We start from the raw sequence: 19,002 nt of genomic DNA, 5'->3' as shown, positions 1-19,002 counted from the left end.
ACTTTTTAACTTTCAGAGGAAATGCCTTCAGTATGCAACCTTACACTGAGTAAAAAGAGCCAAAATAAGTAGACAGAACAGTATTACTCAGACTGGCAATGGATTTTTTTAACAGAATTTTTTTTTTGGTCTCTGTCTCTTATGAAAACAAATCCAAATCACCAATTACAGGAATTCTAGACTGTTTTTATTGAAAAAGAAAATAATATTTGGATGAACTCAAATGAATCATGTATGGCTGTGAGTCTCAGTTCTGAAACTTGATCATAAGAGAAATGGCAACATTATCTCCAAAGTCCTGTATCGTACACAGGAATGCAAATATATCATTGTTCATGGTTGCGTCAATAAAAATAGCATCATAACTCCTTTTTTATGCAATATTCAAAGAAACAAGTTTATACAGGAGTAGAAAGTTAGTCAGATGTTTTATCTTGGAGTCCCTTGGTAGCCTCAGCTAAACCATCTGGCCAACCTCCAAAGCAGTGCAGCCATTCAGCTGAACTCTGCCTCTCAGCTGGACCTCGACAAAGAAAGGGAGAAGGAGACAGAAAAAAAACAGATCAGCTGTAGGAACAACAGTGTGTTGTTGTGTCGATGAGATTTGACTACTATTCATATTACAATTTTGACTTATATATAATTAGGGAAAAAATGGTCAAGGTAGTGATCTACAAATAGATTCTTTGAACAGGCTTTGCAATCATATTTCCTGAGGAGACAACAGAAGAAGCAAAGTGGTTTTGTCAGCTGCTGTTGTAACCTAGGAGTAGAATTTAGTGTAGAGATCTGATACTCTGATAAAATATTTGCCAAAATCCTTATTCTTTTCTTTCTTAGTGCAAATACAAAACATGTGGCCAATAGTTGAAATTTGCTATTTACATTTTGGGACTTTTTTCTTTAGGGGGTGACACTGAAGCAGGTTCAACCCTTCCCAACTTCTTCAAAGACTATATGAGATTCCTTTTCTGTGGAAGCAACAAAAATAGCATTAGGAGTATTTTCTTTTCTCAGATGTCTGCTAACCTAACTTTGTGTTCCTACCTTTCCCCTGGAAATGCCTTCCTGCTGATTTTTATGGCAGTTCTTATCCATTACACTGTCTCCTGGCCTTTGTCTTGGCCTTCTCCATCAGTTATGACTTCAGCACACAGAACATAACTTCTGAGCCAGCCCAGCCATGCTGCTCAAGAAATCCTGTGTTAATTCCTGCTAATGTCAGGTATCTCACTACTCAAAGAGTTGAACTTGCATATTTTATTTGGTCTAAAAGAAGAGTACTTAGCACTCCAAACTTCCTTTAAACAGTCTTTAGTTTATTTTCTCAGTCTCCAGATCAAAGACTGCATGAGGGAAAGTTTTGTACACTGCCAAAATCAAGATGTTTAAGTAGGTACCTGTTAAGAACCTTCAAAAGAAACTAATTGCTAGAAACTTAACTCATCCTGACTTGCAACACTAATGAACCTTCCACACAGCACTGTGAAGCACCTCTGAGTAATTTTGATAAACCTGGCCTTGAAAAACCATTTTTCTGCAAAATTGTTTTGCTCTTAACGTTGAATAAAATTTGGTAGGGGTTTTTTTTGATGTAGTAAAATAATATAGAACAAATGGGAGTTAGTGTGTAATAGTACCAATCCAAATAACTACAGCTACTGTAGTTGATTTTTAATATTGACAGGCAGAAATTACTAGAGATTACGAATTGAATGGGTAACTACTGCACCAAAACTGTTGCTGTTGTTACTCTACTCTTTTGCTGAAATAGTTCAGAATGTAAAAGACCACCAGAATATCATCAGAACTGAGATGTCAAACATACAGTAATGCCTCTCAAAGAAAAGAAATGCAGCTACAGTTTCAAGTAAAAAGATTTCTCTTTAAACATTTGGATTTAAAAATAGAAAATTTCCTACTGTAAGTGCCTGAAATGCATATGACAGCAATCTTACTGTTCAGCTTAATGAGCCTGTCAGTCTAGAATATTAAGCAGTTTGATTTAAGCATCCTAAATGTGATGTAGATCTAAAATGTTAAATGGTAAGCAAGAGTTTGGAAAATGTAATAAGGGGCACTTTTCTTATATAAAGGAATCATCTATCATCTGTTATTTGCAGTATGAAATGTGGTTATTAATTAATACAGCTTTGATTTCTAGGGACTTAAAAAATTCAAATCCAAAACTTCCAGTGTGTTTTAAGATGTTTCAAGACGTCCTTATAAGATTCCAGAGGTTCTTCACATTTACTGGCTGACACTCAGCCCTCGTTTCATTTTTTTTTCTCATCTTGACACTCTTTTAAGGCATACTTTCCTCAATTATTCTATCCACAACTGTGATTTGACTTAGCAGTCTTTGGATTAAGTCACTGCTTTACAAATCTGGGATTTAGCAGTTCAGATGTCCCAACCTTCCTGTGCCACTCTTGCATCCATGATCTCATTTCTTGTAGAAGAGACATCTCTGCACATATCAGACACCAGCTCCAGAGACACTGTTCTCTTTGCTTTGTTGTGTTGGTGTTAGAGAAGGCTAAATCACTATTTCTACATATTCCCTGTCAAAGACATGGTTTAAGCAACCATAAGCTTGTGTGCTTACACTTTTCTGATCCTGATACGTTCAGGCATCCACGAGATTTTAGAAACATAATCCTTGGTATTTTCATTTTAAGTGGTTTAAGGGTAGACACTGAAAATTGTTGATGGCTAAAATGCAAGCTCCTTCTTGACTCGGAAGATGTTGTACATTTCGTTTGAGCAATGTAGATTTATTTCCATCTGAAAATTAAACAGATTCAGTCTCCTTCTACCTGAACATATGCTGAATCACTGACCAACCTCCATGTTACGTGACAGGAAAATTAAACGGAATCATAGAATCACAGAATGGTTTGGGTTGGAAGGAACCTGAAAGATCATCCAGTTCCAGCCCCCTGCCATGGGCAGGGACACCTCCCACTAGACCAGGTTGGTCAGAGCCCCATCTCGTCTGGCTTTGAACACTTCCAGGGATGGGGCAGCCACAGCTTCTTTGGGCAACGTGTGCCAGTGCCTCACCACCCTCACAGTGAAGAATTTCTTCCTAAGATCTAATCTAAACCTACTTTCTTTCAGTTTGAAGCCATCCCCCTTTGTCCTATCACTATAGTTCGTGATGAAGAGTAAAAATGGATTTCTGGAGGCAAAAAAAGGAGGACAAAAAATTGGTACTCAGATTTCCATGTCACTACTTCTTTGATTAAATGATAAGGATTACCCTATCCCTGCAAAAGCACTGGAGGACAATGGTGGTCAACAGTAAAAGAATATCAGAATTTAAGCCAGTTTTCTTTGAAGTACAGATCACTTGAAAAGTTTCCTATAACTGCCCAAGGAAAAATTTCCCGGGTGGCCTGCTGCATTATTTCAATTTTTTTAATCACCTGTGCTATTTCTTCCAAAGAGTACAGGAAAAAACTTCTAGGGTTTTTTTGTTATATGAGAATTCAAGCCCTGTAAGCACTTCTGGAAATTTCTCAAGTAAATTCTGTGCAAATTTAGATGAGAATATCTCTTTCCTTTTCTTCTTCAGATTGGACTGATGTTTCTTTTTAAATATCAACAAAATAATAAATCCTGCACACATCTTCATTATTTTGTGCCACTCACACATCTGTAGTCACTACTAGAGTGTTTTGAATTTCATACAGAGGGATATTTACCCTTTTTTACTTAAAAATAATTTTGTGGCTTCACTTATTGGTTCATATACGTTAAATTTGACATTTTAATAGACACACCACTTACAGATTAAAGAGCTAGTACATATTGGTTTTGGTTTTCCCTTGGGAAATCATGAAAAGTGAATTTTTTATGTAACTTTTTTTCCAGAATCATGGAAGACATTTCCTTTAGATAACCTTCCAGCAGGTAATAGGGCATCAGTGGGATTTAATTACTATTTATATTACAGAAGCCCATAGATACACAGTCCTGGTTACAGGATCTCACCGTGGTAGCTGCTGTTGAAACCCAATTCTTTCTTCATTCTCAAGATAAGCACCTCCTGGGCCATGGCAGTGCAAAATACCCCATTCTTCTCCAGGTTGCCCTAGAAGGCCGTGCTATTGCTGATTGTCTGGGCAAGATAAGCTTACAATGTGTTTCTCTCGTCTGCAGAAGGCTGACAAAAAAAATTTAAGCTGGGAGTCAAGTGATAACTTTTGGTCACCATCATCATGGGCAAGATATGAACTGGTGTCTGAGATTGAAGCATGCTAAATTCCACCATCGGCCACAGTCCTCCAAGCTGTACAATGAAAAGAAAAAAAAGACAAAAAAAGCTATTTTCTGTTGTTTGGTCAGTGTGCTTTCAGTGTGAAAGAGTCTGCCTAGCTGTGGCAGTGAGCAGCTTCGAGGTAATTGCTATTTTGTGTTTCAGTTCAGAGACAGACGTTAAAACGAATCATTGGCTTCTGTTTCTGTGTTCTGGGCTGGCCCCTTTGCATGTACAGTTTTATTGGTTTTAAAGGGACTGTGTACTGGCACAGCTGCTCCCAGCATAACAGGACACGCAGCATAGAGGGAAACATTCCCACATATATTCCTGGTAAAAGTTTGGTGATTTTATATACAATTTAAGCAGTTAAGTCCTATAATAGCTTTAACAGCAAAATATACAAAATAGGATAGTTCCTCTAGTGATTATACAAGATACTTGGTGTTTACATTTATACGTGTTGGTGGGTTTGATTCAATGCATACTTTTTAAGGAGAAGCCTTGTTCTGAGGCTTCAGTTTTTTCTTCTTTTATGTCTCTTTTCCATTTACTTTTGAAATCTATGCGAGTCTTGAGCACTCTTTTAGTCTGCCATGCATGGGAGAGGTATTAGCCCAAGTTCTGCTGTGCGAACTCTCCATGCTTCAGCTGCCTTTAATAGGATCACACTTCTAAAAAATAAGTCATATACTCATATAAAAATTTAGATAGAAAACCAAATTACATCAGCAGTGAAAAATCATACGACTGAAACATCAATTCTAATTTGAAAGCACTTCTTGAGACAATGCAAAATGTAATTCTATTGCCGAAGTGAGGCAACGCTGTTCTGGGACAAAACTAATACAGAAGTCTGACAAATATTGTTAATAATCCACTGATATGTATAACTGATGAGAGCAGTGTTGACAGCACCATATTGCAAAGAAGAATCGTAGCCTGATGGGAACATTACAACCCCCTGGTAGAAACAGGCACGAGCCTCTAATGCTGTTAGGGTTGCCACCATCCTGAGGGGCCAGATTCTTGGGAGCTGACACCTTTATAAATCAGAAGCTCTCTGGTACCTCTACAGGTCCTTGGTTTGACTAATATATGATTGCAGTTGAGGACTGCAGTACAGCAGAGACCCTGTGCCAATGACACTTGGGAGGCCAGAGATAACAGAGAGAGCACAGGAAGTCTGTCTTCGTCTATAAAACAGTCACCATAAAAGAGTAAGCCAAACCCTAAGCTAAATTCAAAAGCCATTTAAGATTGTAACACAATCCTGGATGTGTCTGTTAGAATTATCAAGTAAATTGACTTGTTAATGACATAATAAATCTTGTTTCCTGCATTATTAAATTCCACACCACCTGTTGTAAAGAATATTTGCCCACCTACAAATAGGTATCTAAATAATGGACATTTACATAGGGATCAACTTTTACGAATTTTGGCTGTGTTAACATATCATAACATATCATAAAATCACAGAATTGTTAAGGTTGGAAAAGACCTCTATGATATCAAGTCCAACCGTTAACTTATGCACATATATATAATCACATATTTCCACTTTAAAAGCTGTAATTAAAGTGTAAATATTGTTGACTAATGTAGTTGGCTGTCAATATGCACTCGTTATGGAAAGTGTGACATATGCCATTTAATAAGAGAGCATAACATATTATTTATAATATAATTATGTAGGAATTTGGAGCTCAGCTTAAGTCTTTTTTCTGTATCGTTGTGTACAGTTATAAATGTGTTGCTGTATAGCTTGATTTTCTGATCCTTGGAAGTCAGGGTGCTGTAGCTACACATAATTTCACATGAATTGATCTGATTCCACTATGATGAAATATATTTTTGTAAGGAGAATTCCACTTTTGCATCTCTCATGTAGGCAGGGTGAGGTTTTATCATATTCTGGTTATTCATTTTAAATGCTGATTTTTTTATTGAATGATACAATGACTACCTTATGCCATCTGGAAACCTAAACTGTCTTTAGAAAATTAAGTTTAGCTTGTCACTTAAGGAATGGTTTTATTTTTTGAGTGCGAGTTAGGACAGGGTGTGTTTTTGTTTGTTTTTAAGTAAAATGAATGTCCAGATAGAGGACCACATTATCAAAAGTATGAACTAAATTACTCTTGGAATCTTATTTTATTTGTATTTGATAGAATGTGTCTTTGATGTCCTTATTTGCATAGATTAGCACTTTATTCCATAATTGGTGCCTTCATCTTAATAAGTCATTGATTTTTCCTTCATTAGACTAAGAATTGCATAACTTACATGGAGTTCTGGATATAAGAGAGTGAACAGAAGTTCCTGATGCAGCAGACAGGCACAATCACAACCCTTACAAATGGGAGAGGTTAAGAAATATCACTGTGAAAATATTAGTGTATAAGAGGAAATTCCTGGCGTGGACAAGGCTAACTAGACAAGGTCAGTGGAAGGACTGGAAGGGATGCAGTGTGTCATGCTGCAAATTATGAACTCATGCTACAGTCTCCAGGGTGGAGACAGCCATAACTTGATGTGCAGCCTACTGCAATTGGTAGAAAGGTTATTAATTTCAGATACTGCAGCTGGAAAAAAAAGCACTTCCAATCACAAGAGAGCAAGGAACACTCTTCTGGTCATGTAATGTTTGCTGTTCAGCCTGTATAGGAGTCTCTCAATGAAGGCTCCTAGTGTTGCAGAGGGAATGGCTTAAATTTGAGCAAGATCAAGCCATCTTTTTATTTATAGCTTGTGTGTGAAGTTTTATGTAATTTATAATAGAAGTGAGTGCTACTGAACACCCTAGCATATAAATTTCTACTAAGAAACCTTGGTGTCAAATAAAGTACATTTATGTGATCAAAACTTTGTCAGTACTGCCATAGAATCATAGAACCTTAGAAAAATGTGGGTCAGAGGAAACCTCTGGAGATTCTCTCATCTAACTCCAAGGAGGTCCATCTTCAATGTCTAGGGCACTGTCCAATTAAGTTTTGAATACCTCCAGGGGCCGTGATTCCACAGCCCCCTCAGGCACCTGTTTGAAAATGCTGTTTCCTGACCTTTAACTGGAATCCTCCCACATTCCAGCTGGTGTCCAGTGCCTCTTGTCCCATCCCTGGGCACTCTGAAAAGAGTCTGGTTCCACCTGCTCTTTGCAAGCCTGCACAAAATCCAGCAGCTTTGAAACAACTTTGGTCACAGTTTGTGACTGTGATGGGTCCTCTACTCTTCACACTGTGGGTTTTAAGTTCCAGCCACTCCTGCAGTGTGTCACAGATGTATTTCTAACATGTGCTGTTCTTACCCCTGTAGTGCAAAGATGCTGTTGCTCTCTGTAATGGCAGCTCCAGGTATCTGAAAGGATGGTGTGCTGCCATCTTTTACTCCACAGGAAAACACAGACCTATGTTTTGCATAGCAGTAAACTTACCCATTTTTGGTGAGTGCCACAACTAGAAGCTTCCTTTCTACTCCCCGTTCTGCCCCAGAAAGGAAAAAAATTGACCCTGGTTTTATGTATAATACATTTTCAAATTCTTTTTTAACTACAAATTGTCTTTCTGCTTTCTTAAATTTTTGACCAAACTGCAAAGGGGAAAAGACACTGTATCTTTTTTTTTTTTTTAATGGGTGATAAATGCACATTCATAGAACAAAGGGAAAGTAGGATGTACAAAATCTTTACATAGTAATATTATATCTATAATGCAAATATTTCTGCTTATTACCTGCTCTGAAACTCTTTTAAAAACAAAATAATCAAGCAGAATTTATTTCAGGTGAGGCTGTTTTAAAGCTTGTCAAAAAACTGTACCATCTTTCTCTTACCAGTTCTCACTTATTTAATGAGCTAAACCCTAAACAGAGCATATGATGTATAGCAAAAAACTTGTAATAACTTAATTTACCAAATATTTATCTTACCAACAGCATAGATCATTCTTATAATTGCAGTAAGCACTGTAGCTGTACTAGTAATTAAAAATTGTGCAGACATACTAACACAGTCTAGCAAACTAAGGGTATTTCAAAATAGGTTTCTTAGTGTTGCTTGATTGGTATTTCCAGAGGAACACTCTGAAGTCAGATGCCACAACTGAGGAATTTTTAATGTTGAAGCAGAAGGTGACCCTCTGTGCTGCAAGTAAGAGACACCTGTGAGACAGAGAGACAAGCACGTGCTTCCATCACCCTTTTTTTTTTTTTTTTTTTTAATCCACAAGAGTGGTTTTAGGAAAGTAGATTAGTCAGAATTGATGTAGCCAGGGACAGCAGAAAAGCTACTTTTCAGGGGGCTTTGTGAGACAGATGCAGCCACAGCGCTTACACTGTTTTAACAACACGTCTTTTCCTGGATTCAGTTCCTGATTTACCTCTCACGTACGATCTTCCTGTGGAAGACCCTATTGATTGTAGCAGGAATAATAATCATGCTTCAGCATTTATAAGGATTAAAATCTATAAATTCTCTTCTCTCATCATGTATTCAATGGTCAGATGACATCAGAACCCAGTGACCTGAAACAGAAAAGAACAGAGGAAGACAAAAGTCTGTTCTCTGGGAAGGTCCATGCTCACTGTCATTTTTTCCTTTTTATTTTTGTGTTTCTGAAGTTGCCCAGCATTACATGCTCTGAATTATCCTCTGGATCCACCTTTTGCTCTGTTCCAGAGACTAGAAAGACCAGCCTCCTAACTTAACTTGGTTGCCTACATTTAAATTACCTGGTCATCACACCACATATATATTTTTGATATTGAAGATCTCTATTCACTTTCCTGGGTGAGTACTTCTGGTATCCATAAGAAATTCTATATGATCCACCTCAACGTAACCTTTCTTCTTGGAGAACATAACAAGAGGTTTTTATGGCAACCAGGAAAGAGGGTATGTTATGTACATATGTGACACCAGACATGGCAACGTTGGTTTAGAAGAAAAACCCTGTGAATGGCAGAGTTCACCTGAAGAGAGGGTGATGCTTCATTCTTTAAACACTGGATCTGATCTTTCATACACTAAATATGTATTTTAATGCAGATGTGTAAATCTAGGAAACAAAGACATGAAATATCAGACTGGAAAAGCAATGAAACTTTTACTTCTACCACTGACACACACCTGATCTCACCCCTGTTTTTCCAAATTAGTCCTTCCTCATTTGATGATTGACCTCAGTGTGAATCAGGGCAATCTTACTGTGCCATTTCCCTGTTCTAAAGTTCCACCTCGACAATACTCTTTGAACTGAAGCTTTATGTGCACCAACACTGACATATCCTTTCCTCATCCTGCTCACACAAGTATTTAATCAGGTGGCATATTGCTCATAGCCAAACAAAAAGCTGGCACATTCAGTTCCTCTGTACAGACTTTGCTGCTCAAGCAGAGAACACCTGTCCTGTTGGCCGTGTTCATTGGAGAGTACTGAAAGGCCAGAGAGACAAGCATATGTTTTTTTTATTCCAGTATCTGGATTTCATCTTATAACGGAAGCAAACACTGTCCTGAGAACACTGTCCACAGGCCAGTGGCTCTGGTCTGTGACATGTCCTGTGCTTGTAAGACACAACGCATGTGAAGCTCTTCTGTAATGCTCCAGATGTCTTTGGATGACCTTTTATTTTATTTTGAGGAACAGTTAACTCTTCTCGAAAAAAAACCCTAAATCAGTGAAATACATATGAGCAAAATCTGTTAGTGAAAATGCTTGATTAAAATTGGCTGAAACTTTTTGAAGTTTTGCAAAGTGTTTAATAGTTTAAAAGTGATATTCTACAGAAGTGAATGAATAAAACAGTAGCAGTTATAATGGATAATCCATTGATTTCCCTGAGAATGTTTATATGAGTCATTATACTCTTCTACAGGTACCTCTGTACCTAAGGGTTTTGAAGACTGCATGTATCTACAAAGTGTTATGGTCTACATCAGCAATTATTAAATTTATCTTAAATTTATTTGAGAAGCAGAAAAATGACTGTACAGTGTGTAGCTGTTTCCCATTTAAAACTTAGCTATAAACAAGCATTTTCACTAACACTGTGTATTTGAAATGTCCAGTACAAAGGAAACTTTTCTTTAATATTTCATATATGTTACACAGACTGTCGTCAGATAGTCATGGTCTTCTTGTTTTGCCAATTCACAAGTAAACTGACAAAGCTTACCCTTTTGATCAGCTGACCCTAATTAGCTTTAATTGTAACCTTCCTCATCAGTTAGTCTTCAGGTGTAGCAATATATGACCAGCAGGGGAGGGAGGGGATTCTGCCCCTCTGCTCTGCTCTGCTCTGGTGAGACCCCACCTGCAGTGTTACCTCCAGCTCTGGGGTCCCCAGCACAGGAAGGACATGGATCTGTTGGAGCGAGTCCAGAGGAGGTCAGTAAGTTGATTAGAGGGATGAATCACCTCTGCTATGAAGAAAGGCTGAGAGAATTGGGATTGTTTACCTTAGAAAAGAGAAGACTTTGCCCACTAAATGTGGCCTTCCAGTACCTGAAGGGAACCTACAAGAAAGATGGAAGGAGACTTTTGACAAGGGCATGTAGTGACAGGACAAGGGGAACGGCTTTAACCTGAAAGAAAGTAGATTTAGCTTAGATATCAGGAAAAAATTCATTACTGTGAGGGTGGTGAGCCAGTGGAACAGGTGGCTGAGGGAAGCTATGGATGCTCCATCCCTGGAATCTTTCAAGACCAGGTTAGATGGAGCTCTGAGCAAGCTGGTCTAGTGGAAGGTGTTCCTGCTTATGGTAGGAGGTTTGGAACTAGATGATCTTTCAGGTCCCTTCCAGCCCAGGCCACTCTATTATTCTGTAGTATTTATCTGCAGGGCAGATTGTGAGTATAAGGGGACATCGTTCCCTGATTTGCATAAAGAGGCTTTGGAGTTTTCATCTTGGCTTTGTATGGAATACCAATAATTCTCTCAGACACTTAAAAAAAAAAACAAACAGTGTAACGTTTGGCGACGGTAAAATAGTTGTCACTGATTGCACACAAGAATCAAGGAAGAATTAACTCGTTTTTTATGTGTGTGTGTGGAGGGGGGGAGCCGTGTACATTTTGCAAAAATACCGTTCGGATCTTTTGCGCGGAGAACTTATTAAAAGAATAAATCTCTATTATATGCAAAATAAAGGGGGAAAGAAAGAAAGCAAGAAAGCAGGACGAGAGGAAAGCTCAGAGCCCCCAAAGCCGCCGCACAAAAGGCAGCGCCGGGCGGGGGGGGGCGGCCGCTGCCCCCGCCCGACAGTAGGGGGCGCTCGGGCTTCACCGAGCGGCGCTGCCGCGGCCCGGGCACGGCGGGACAGCGGGGACAGCGCGGGGCTGCTGTGACACCGCGGGGGCGTGTGTCCCCTCACGGGGCTGCTGTGACACCGCGGGGGCGTGTGTCCCCCCGCGGGGCTGCTGTGTCCCCCCGCGGGGCTGCTGTGTCCCCCCGCGGGGCTGCTGTGTCCCCTCGCGGGGCTGCTGTGTCCCCTCGCGGGGCCGCGTGTGACACGGCGGGGCTGTGTGTCCCCTCAAGGGGCCGCGTGTGACACGGTGGGGAGGTGTGTCCTCTCAGGGTCTGTGTATGTGTGTCCCCTCAGGGGGCGGCTGTGTCCCTTCAGAGGGGGTAGGTGTCCCCTGACGGGCAGCTTTGCCCCCTTAACGGCGTGTCTGTGCCCCCTTAACGGCGTGTCTGTGCCCCCTTAACGGCGTGTCTGTGCCCCCTTAACGGCGTGTCTGTGCCCCCTTAACGGCGTGTCTGTGTCCCCTTAACGGCGTGTCTGTGCCCCCTTAACGGCGTGTCTGTGTCCCTTCACGAGGTGTCTGTGGCTGTGCCCCCTTAACGGGGCGTCTCTGTCCCCCCTCACGGGGTGTCCGTGTCCCCATCACGGGGTGTTTGTGCCCCATCATGGGGCGCCTCTGCCCCCCCTCACCGGGTGTCTCTGTCTCCCTCTCGGGCTGTCTCTGCCCCTCTCCGGCACCGGGCGCCGTTAAATTCCGCTTTCTCCGCGTTGCTCCTTCCCTCGTGTCCCTCCCTCTTTCTGCTCTGCTGGGTCGGGGTTTGTTCTGAGCGTGTGGGGGAGAGGGGCTGTTCTCCCTGGTTACTGGGGGGTGAGGCGGCCCCTTCTCCCGTCTCCCTCACCGCCGCCTCCAGGGAACACGAAACTTTCCCGCTGGCGGGAGCTCCGCTGCATCCAAGGGACCCGGGAGGCTGGAGGCTCCTGGGTTTCGGCGGAGCCCGCCGGTCCCACAGGCTCTGTGGGACACGGGTGGTCTTTTGTTTTATTTTATTAGCCACCTTTTCCACAGAGCGGGCCAGCAGAGAAATCCCTGGGGAATATGCTTTCGAGGGTCTCACTCTCGAGCCGCCCGCGTTATGCGTGCGAGAGGGGAAAATGAATAATTAGAGAACAGTTCCATGAAATCACTTACCGAAAAATTAGCTGCCCATTAAAGGGGAAGCGCTGAGGAGCAATCATGTAAATCCCACCTACACCCAACTGTGGAGGGGAGACAGCGAGCCTGACTCCCAGCCCTAGGGCTGCCGGCTGGCATCGCCGTCCCCATCTCCCTACCCCGGGAAGAGAGAGAGAGGGACGCGTGGGTGTGGAGCGCAGTGGTTTAGTCCACACCCCGCAGCCTCCCTTCCCCAGGCAGCCTCGGGAGCCGCGCTCATTCTCCTCCCTCTCGCTGCCAGCCGGTGTGTCCGCGGCGGCAGGAGGCGGAGGCGGCGGGAGAGGAGGGGAGGAGAGAGGAGAGGAGCGGAGAGAGGAGCGGCGGACACGCCGGGGCCGCCCGGTAGAGCTGTGGCGGCGGGAGCGCTCCGCACTCCCCGCATCCCACTCACGCCCCGCATCCCCCGCCGCCACCGCTCGGCAGCAGCAGCGGCACCGCGCCGGGGTCCTGCCCTCCAACAGTTCCCGCTCCGCTTTGAGGGAGGAGGGAGGTGTAGGGGACACGGCTTTTTTTTTTTGCCCTTTTTTTTTTTTTCTTTTTTTTTTTTTGAGGGGATGCTGAGAAAGCAAGCCGTTCCCCTCCCGTGTAGCACATTGCCTGGGCGTTCCTATTATGGAAGTTAAGTGAGAAACTCTGCAGCTTGAACTGATTTGGGGAGAGAAAGGGAGAGAAAAGGGTAGGGGGAGGGCGAGAGGAAAGCAAGATAGCCGAACCAAGCCAATGGTTTTCCTGCAAAGTGCCGGGAAGTTTGTGGAGCACTTTCTAGGAATCAGGTCCTTTCTCAGAGTCTCTCCTTGTCTTCCGAAGAAAGAGCTTGCTTTTGGATTGCCATGGATCCTAAAGAGAGTCTTAGACACACTTGAATAATTCCTCTGCTCGGGCTGGATTGGTGGGAATTTAGGAAGGAGCGTGTGTGCAAAGCAGAAGCCTCCGGAGCTCACTCGCTGCTCTAATCTGTATGGATCTAAAAGTGTCAAATTCAAGACCTTTGCATCTGCAGCTTTTGATTTCAAGATTTCCCTTTCCACTTTAAGTAGCTGCTAGGAAACTGAAAACTTTTGGACCTACCTCTTACTGGCTTTGGATACTTTTTTTCTTTCTTTTGTTTTGTTCTTTTTTTTTTTTTTTTTTTTTCTTCTGATCTCTGTGGAATTAGTCTCGCAAGCGATCGGGATTGCTTTTACTATGTCAAAATGGGTCTGCTGACGCCACTCCTGCTCTTCGGATTTGCATTTTTTCAAGTCTATGGTAAGTTCTCTTATTTTAGACATGTCATTTCTGTGCAGAAATCCCCTTCATCTGAATCTGATTTGGGACAGCACATGGACGGCATTATAAGCTTTAACGTTACAGAGCCTTAAGTTTGTCCCTGGTATAAAAATGGTATTTGGGGAGGGAGGGGTCAGAAGAGGGAGGATATATGTTTTCAATAAGCAGTCCTTCCCGTCTGCTAACTTAATGGGAAAGCAGCTTATGAATGGAAGAATGTCAGCTTGAGGTGGCGAGGAGAGAGTAAAAACTACCGTGTTAAATCTTTTATTGGGGGGGTGGGAAGTGGGAATGCGAAAGGAAAGGCAGGGAGCTGTTGTAGCTGGTATTACTTTGCCGCCTTCTATTGTTAAACTTTTCCACCGGGAGAGCCAGCTGATGAAATAAATAGGTTAGCCCTGCCTCGGCTCCAGGTGAGGCGAACTGGCGGATTTCCAGAGTCCCTCAACGCCTGGTTCGGCGCTGGCGAGCGGCAGGAAGGGAAGGAGGGAGGGAGGGAGGCGGGCTGGGAGCGCGGGGCGGCGGCAGCGCGGCACCGACCCCCCCCCTCCACCTCCGCCGTGCCGGGCAGGTGGGGCGGGAGGCTCTTCCCACCGTCTTCCCCCTCATTCCGGGCTTTCCAGTGGGAGTGTTTTCATGAAGCTCAACAGCCTCCGGGGAAAGAGTGGGTTTCCTTACGCCCCCCCTCCCTCCCCCTTTGGGTCCGCTCTGCAGCGTTTCTTGCGGTTTTCGAGTTTAAGTAACGGCTGGGGAGCTGTAAATGATCGTCTTGGGGAAGTACGGTTTAGGAGGGCGAGAACTTCAGTGCAAGGGTAAATTGCCTTTCAAAGTAGGGGTGGGCGCTGTGCTGCCGTGCAGACGGTGGATGCGCTGCAGCAGTTCAAGCACAAGACTAGGAGCGAGCATCCAATTCTCCAGGAGCCTGTGCTGGCACCAAATGCTCGGCAGTGCTCCTAGGACTGAGTATTTGCAACTCTAAGCAGTCCTTTAGACTTGAGGTGAATTTAATGACTGGGACCCTGGCTGGTTTTGCATGTCTGTCAGAGAAAACTTTGTCTCAGGAAGCTGCTCCCGGCATTTACTGTATAGCCCCCAGGCGAGGGCTCTGGGTTTATTGTTTGCAGTCATAGGCAGCTTTGGGTGGTTCTCCACCACCCCCTATCAAGAAAGGAGGCAGAATAGGTGAGGAGAAGGAGACATTCAAGTACAGTTTTACATTGGTTCCGTAATATGCTCTGCAGTTTAATGTTCAATAAGAAAATTTCTGTGTAATGTGTGTACGTGCTACACAGTAGGAAGTTTTAACTGTGAAAGGGTTTAATAGAACATTTGTGGCAATCAGTGTGGTCATAGTTTTATGTTTGCTCTGTTTTTCTTGCTGTAACATAAGATCCTTAACTTTAAGGCCACCGATATGGGAGATAGCTTTGTATACAAACTGCAAACATCAGGCTGTAGAAATGTAATTATTAGTAAGTGTTTAAAATTGTATGTAGCTAGAAGGAATACAATTAAAGTGCTCAGTGGAAGTGACAGAGTGAATCAGAGGAGCTTGGTGTTACAGAATGTAATTAATGTACCAGGCTGTTTGGAGATATATGAAACAAATGCAATTAACCAGCTTACTGGAACAACAGGAGCAAGACATAATTTATTCGAGTTTTGTCATGGGGAACACAAGTAGAACCTTTGTTCTGGTTTAGCCTTATAGGATGGGGGGGACACGCATAGGTGAAGCACGTAGCTAATTTAGAGCTGGACCATTAGATAAAAAAATGCCAAGCAGCTGCCTGGAATAGATGTGATCCTCCCCTTTTGTGGGAAGATATTGCAAGAGACTGTCAAGTTTGCCTACATTAACAACTCTCTGAAATAAATAAATAAAGAGCCTTGTGGATAGCACATCATGACCAAGTAGAGATAAGCTGTTATTGTCGAAATGACTAACAAGTAGCTTTGAAGAAATACTGGCAGGCAAGCTTGGCAAACAGTGCTTTTGTCTCTTTAGAAGCATAGTAATTACGATCACATCTTAGGGTGACATATACCACTAGTTGCTTTGAAAAGATCTATATCAACATTAGCACCATTTGTAATGCTTTAGTTTAAGAAAAAAAAAAGCCAAAACTTAAGAGACGACTTGTTTAAGAGCTCCTTGGTTTGTTTTCTGTGTTTGAAAGTTACCTTTTAGTGCCTTTCTGCTTTTTACAGATTTTTGTTGTTGGGTTTGGTTGTTTTTTTGTATTTGATCCCTTGGCATGAGGTCCAGACACAGGCACTGTAGCATTTGAGGCATGTTGGCCATGCTTTTCCTTGTGAAGTTAGTTTTGTTTACTGATTCATAAGTGATATAGGTCAAAATGATAATATTTTTCTTCTGCAGTTATTTTCACTGCCAATCCTCTTATGACACCTGAAAATTGCAAAGCTCAATGAAAGTGGCAGAAAATATGTAGATTTTATTTAGTTTATTATTGTGCTTTTGATTTTCCTGCAATGCTGCCCATGTTCCGCTGTCTGTTCAGGGAACAATTTTCATTTTCTTTTATTGGAGCTATCAATCTTGGTTGCGGTTCTTGGGAGAAAAAACCCAAAATCAAAAAAAAAAAAATCAAACACATCAAAAAAGCCCAAACAACCAAACATCCCAAAAACCCCCAAACAGTAAAACACCCCACTGACAGATTCTGTACCACAAAATGGAATGGAGTTAAAAGACTCCATGGGTTATTTTTTTTACTAGTGTTCAGTTGATTCTTCTTTCATTGTTGTGTGTTTTGGTTATCTTTCTTCCAATCATTAATAAAACTTAAAAGGAAAAGTATTAACAAAGTTCACAACTTCTGTGAACACAGGTTTTAGTGGGACAAATTCTGCCTTGGTAGGACTCAGAAGTGCTTTCAATGAAAATGATAACCTTTTATGTCAGAGCTGGCTTTTAGCCATAGTCCCTTGAAAACTGCAGGTGTGATACTCTTGGATGGGTGATGGTGTTAAAGATACGTGAGTATAATTCTGTAAAACCAGCATTTTATCTCCATATTAATATATATCAAAAGCACTTATTTTCTTAATGAAAAGTATGCATTTGAAATGATAGAGTGGCTGAAGCATCCTGTATTTATTTCTCTTTTTTTTTTTTAAATTTATTTCTTCATACCAATGAACTACACATCTGTGGCCTTGTGCTGGTCCCTGTTGCCTGTTGGAGAACATGGCTTACATATAAAGCTAGAGTATATTCTTCCAGTGGGTATTTGAGCTGACAGGGTCTTGATCTCTCATGTGAGTTTTGCTGTTGATGGATAACCTTTGCTTCTGTGGAATGTGTGCATTTTAATGCATTGGGAGTAAAATTCTGAAGCGGAGAGTTTGCAGCTTTATTTCCTTGAGCTTGTTCTTCCATAAGTTCCAATTCTACAGAGTATTTGTTTCCATATCCCATCCATAATCTCACTGAAATTAATAAGAATTTAAACATATGTTCCAAGTTAATCATATGCCTTAAAACTTTGCTGAGTAGGGATGACTTTATGCCCACAATGAATAACTTTGCTGAATTAGTCTTAAGATTTTGCTTTCTTTACTTCCTGTCTGGTAAGTTGTTATTGCAACAACATATATTTATATGCTGAAGATAGGCAGTGAGGAAACCCTGCCATTGTACTTTCAGAGATGGGTATGTTTGAGAACTATTGTGAAAATCCAAATAATTTGGCTTGTGTCTTTGCTAATTTGTAACTCTGCAAGAGGTCTGATACCCCACAAATCTTTCAGAAACGTTGGACATGGGGAATTTCAAACTTTTGTGTGAGTTGCACTTACTATAGTAGTCCTTCCATTAGGAACTTTCTGCAATGATGAGATTGATGGTGCTCAAGGAAAGCAAGTTTTAGCAAAGCAGGCTAAAGATGTGTAACCTTTAAAGCAGACAAAAGGATTTAAGTACATTTTTAAGGAGGCGTAAAAAGCATCAAGGAGATGTGCCAAAAAATGTGATGAGAGGAAATAGAGGCTTTGGCTAGTCTGTCCAGTCAACTCTATTTCCAGGAGCTGCTTTTCCATAGCGATGTGGGCTCTTAGCCCTGGACTCAAGATGTGCTCTGTCCGCTCCTGAACCATTTAGTGGAAATTACTAAAGAGTATGGAATAGCTTTTTAGCCATTTGCTACCCTTGAATTGCTATTCAAATATTGATCTGGGCTAAATAGATTGCTAACAGGTTCTGTACATTCTGTTTCAGCCACCTAAGAGGAACACTGCTGTCAGGTTTTATCTGTTATCTCAACTGGCATGGCAGAGGTTGCTCTTCCCGTGACTGCCATCTGGCTCACCACCTCTCCCATCAACCTTGTGGAGGATATTTAGTAATCATATTGATGCTGTTTCTTGCCAAGAGGCTCAGTTGCTGGTGTGCTTTCTCTACATTTCTATAGAGATCCCTTTATTTTGCAAGAAGAAGAAGAAGCCATAAGAAAACAAGTATTTTCTCTTGCCAAATAAATAAACGTGTTGGCTTTTTGGTTCTGACTGAACAGAAATTTTTTACATGTAACTGCTGAGTTTTTACAGAATGCTTATTGTTACCTGAGGTTTTCTGCACTTACAGGAAAGTAACCTGAGGTTAACCTGTTACCTGAGATTTCCTGCACTTTACAGTACACATACCTTGTATGTTCAGAACAGTTCCTCTACATTTTGGTACATGGAAGGGTATGGAATCTGATCTCAGGTCACTGCTTGTCTGAGAATCTTTAGGATAGCTTTTATGCAGGGTAGTCATGGGGACTGTTAGTTATGAGACCTTTGTAAAATAATTGTATAGAAATCAAGATTTGTAGATGTATATTTTTGTCTCACCATTTTTACTCTCACACCTGAGTTCTACTACGTAATGCAAATTGTGAACTCTCTGCCCTCGAAGTCACATGTTCAGAAATAAGATTGAGTTGTTAATGTTATCCTCACCTCAAACCTTTTCCTTAACAAAATAACTGCTAATCATCCGTG

At 41.8% G+C, this 19,002-nt stretch overlaps 1 protein-coding gene across 15 annotated transcripts in view; it reads left to right on the top strand.

The window, feature by feature from the left end:
• The window catches only part of ROBO2 (roundabout guidance receptor 2), a 1,069,237-nt gene that overhangs the window by 607,361 nt on the left and 442,874 nt on the right, over window positions 1-19,002 (top strand). Inside the window, exon 1 of one of the 15 annotated variants that reach the window (XM_039387913.1) lies at window positions 13,885-13,971. The exons of the other annotated variants lie outside the window; for them this stretch is intronic. Within the exon in view, the coding sequence (XP_039243847.1) occupies window positions 13,917-13,971 (55 nt within the window). The 5' untranslated portion in view covers window positions 13,885-13,916. Of the gene's footprint in view, window positions 1-13,884; window positions 13,972-19,002 lie in introns of those variants that run through there. 15 annotated transcript variants of the gene reach the window in all.

This window comes from Pipra filicauda, unplaced genomic scaffold (genome assembly GCF_003945595.2).
Source record: "Pipra filicauda isolate LSUMZ 115617 unplaced genomic scaffold, ASM394559v2 scaffold59_size3379749_pilon, whole genome shotgun sequence".
NCBI lineage: Eukaryota > Metazoa > Chordata > Aves > Passeriformes > Pipridae > Pipra > Pipra filicauda.
The sequence above is the reverse complement of the archived record's forward strand: the minus strand, read 5'-3'. Positions and strand labels throughout refer to the sequence as shown.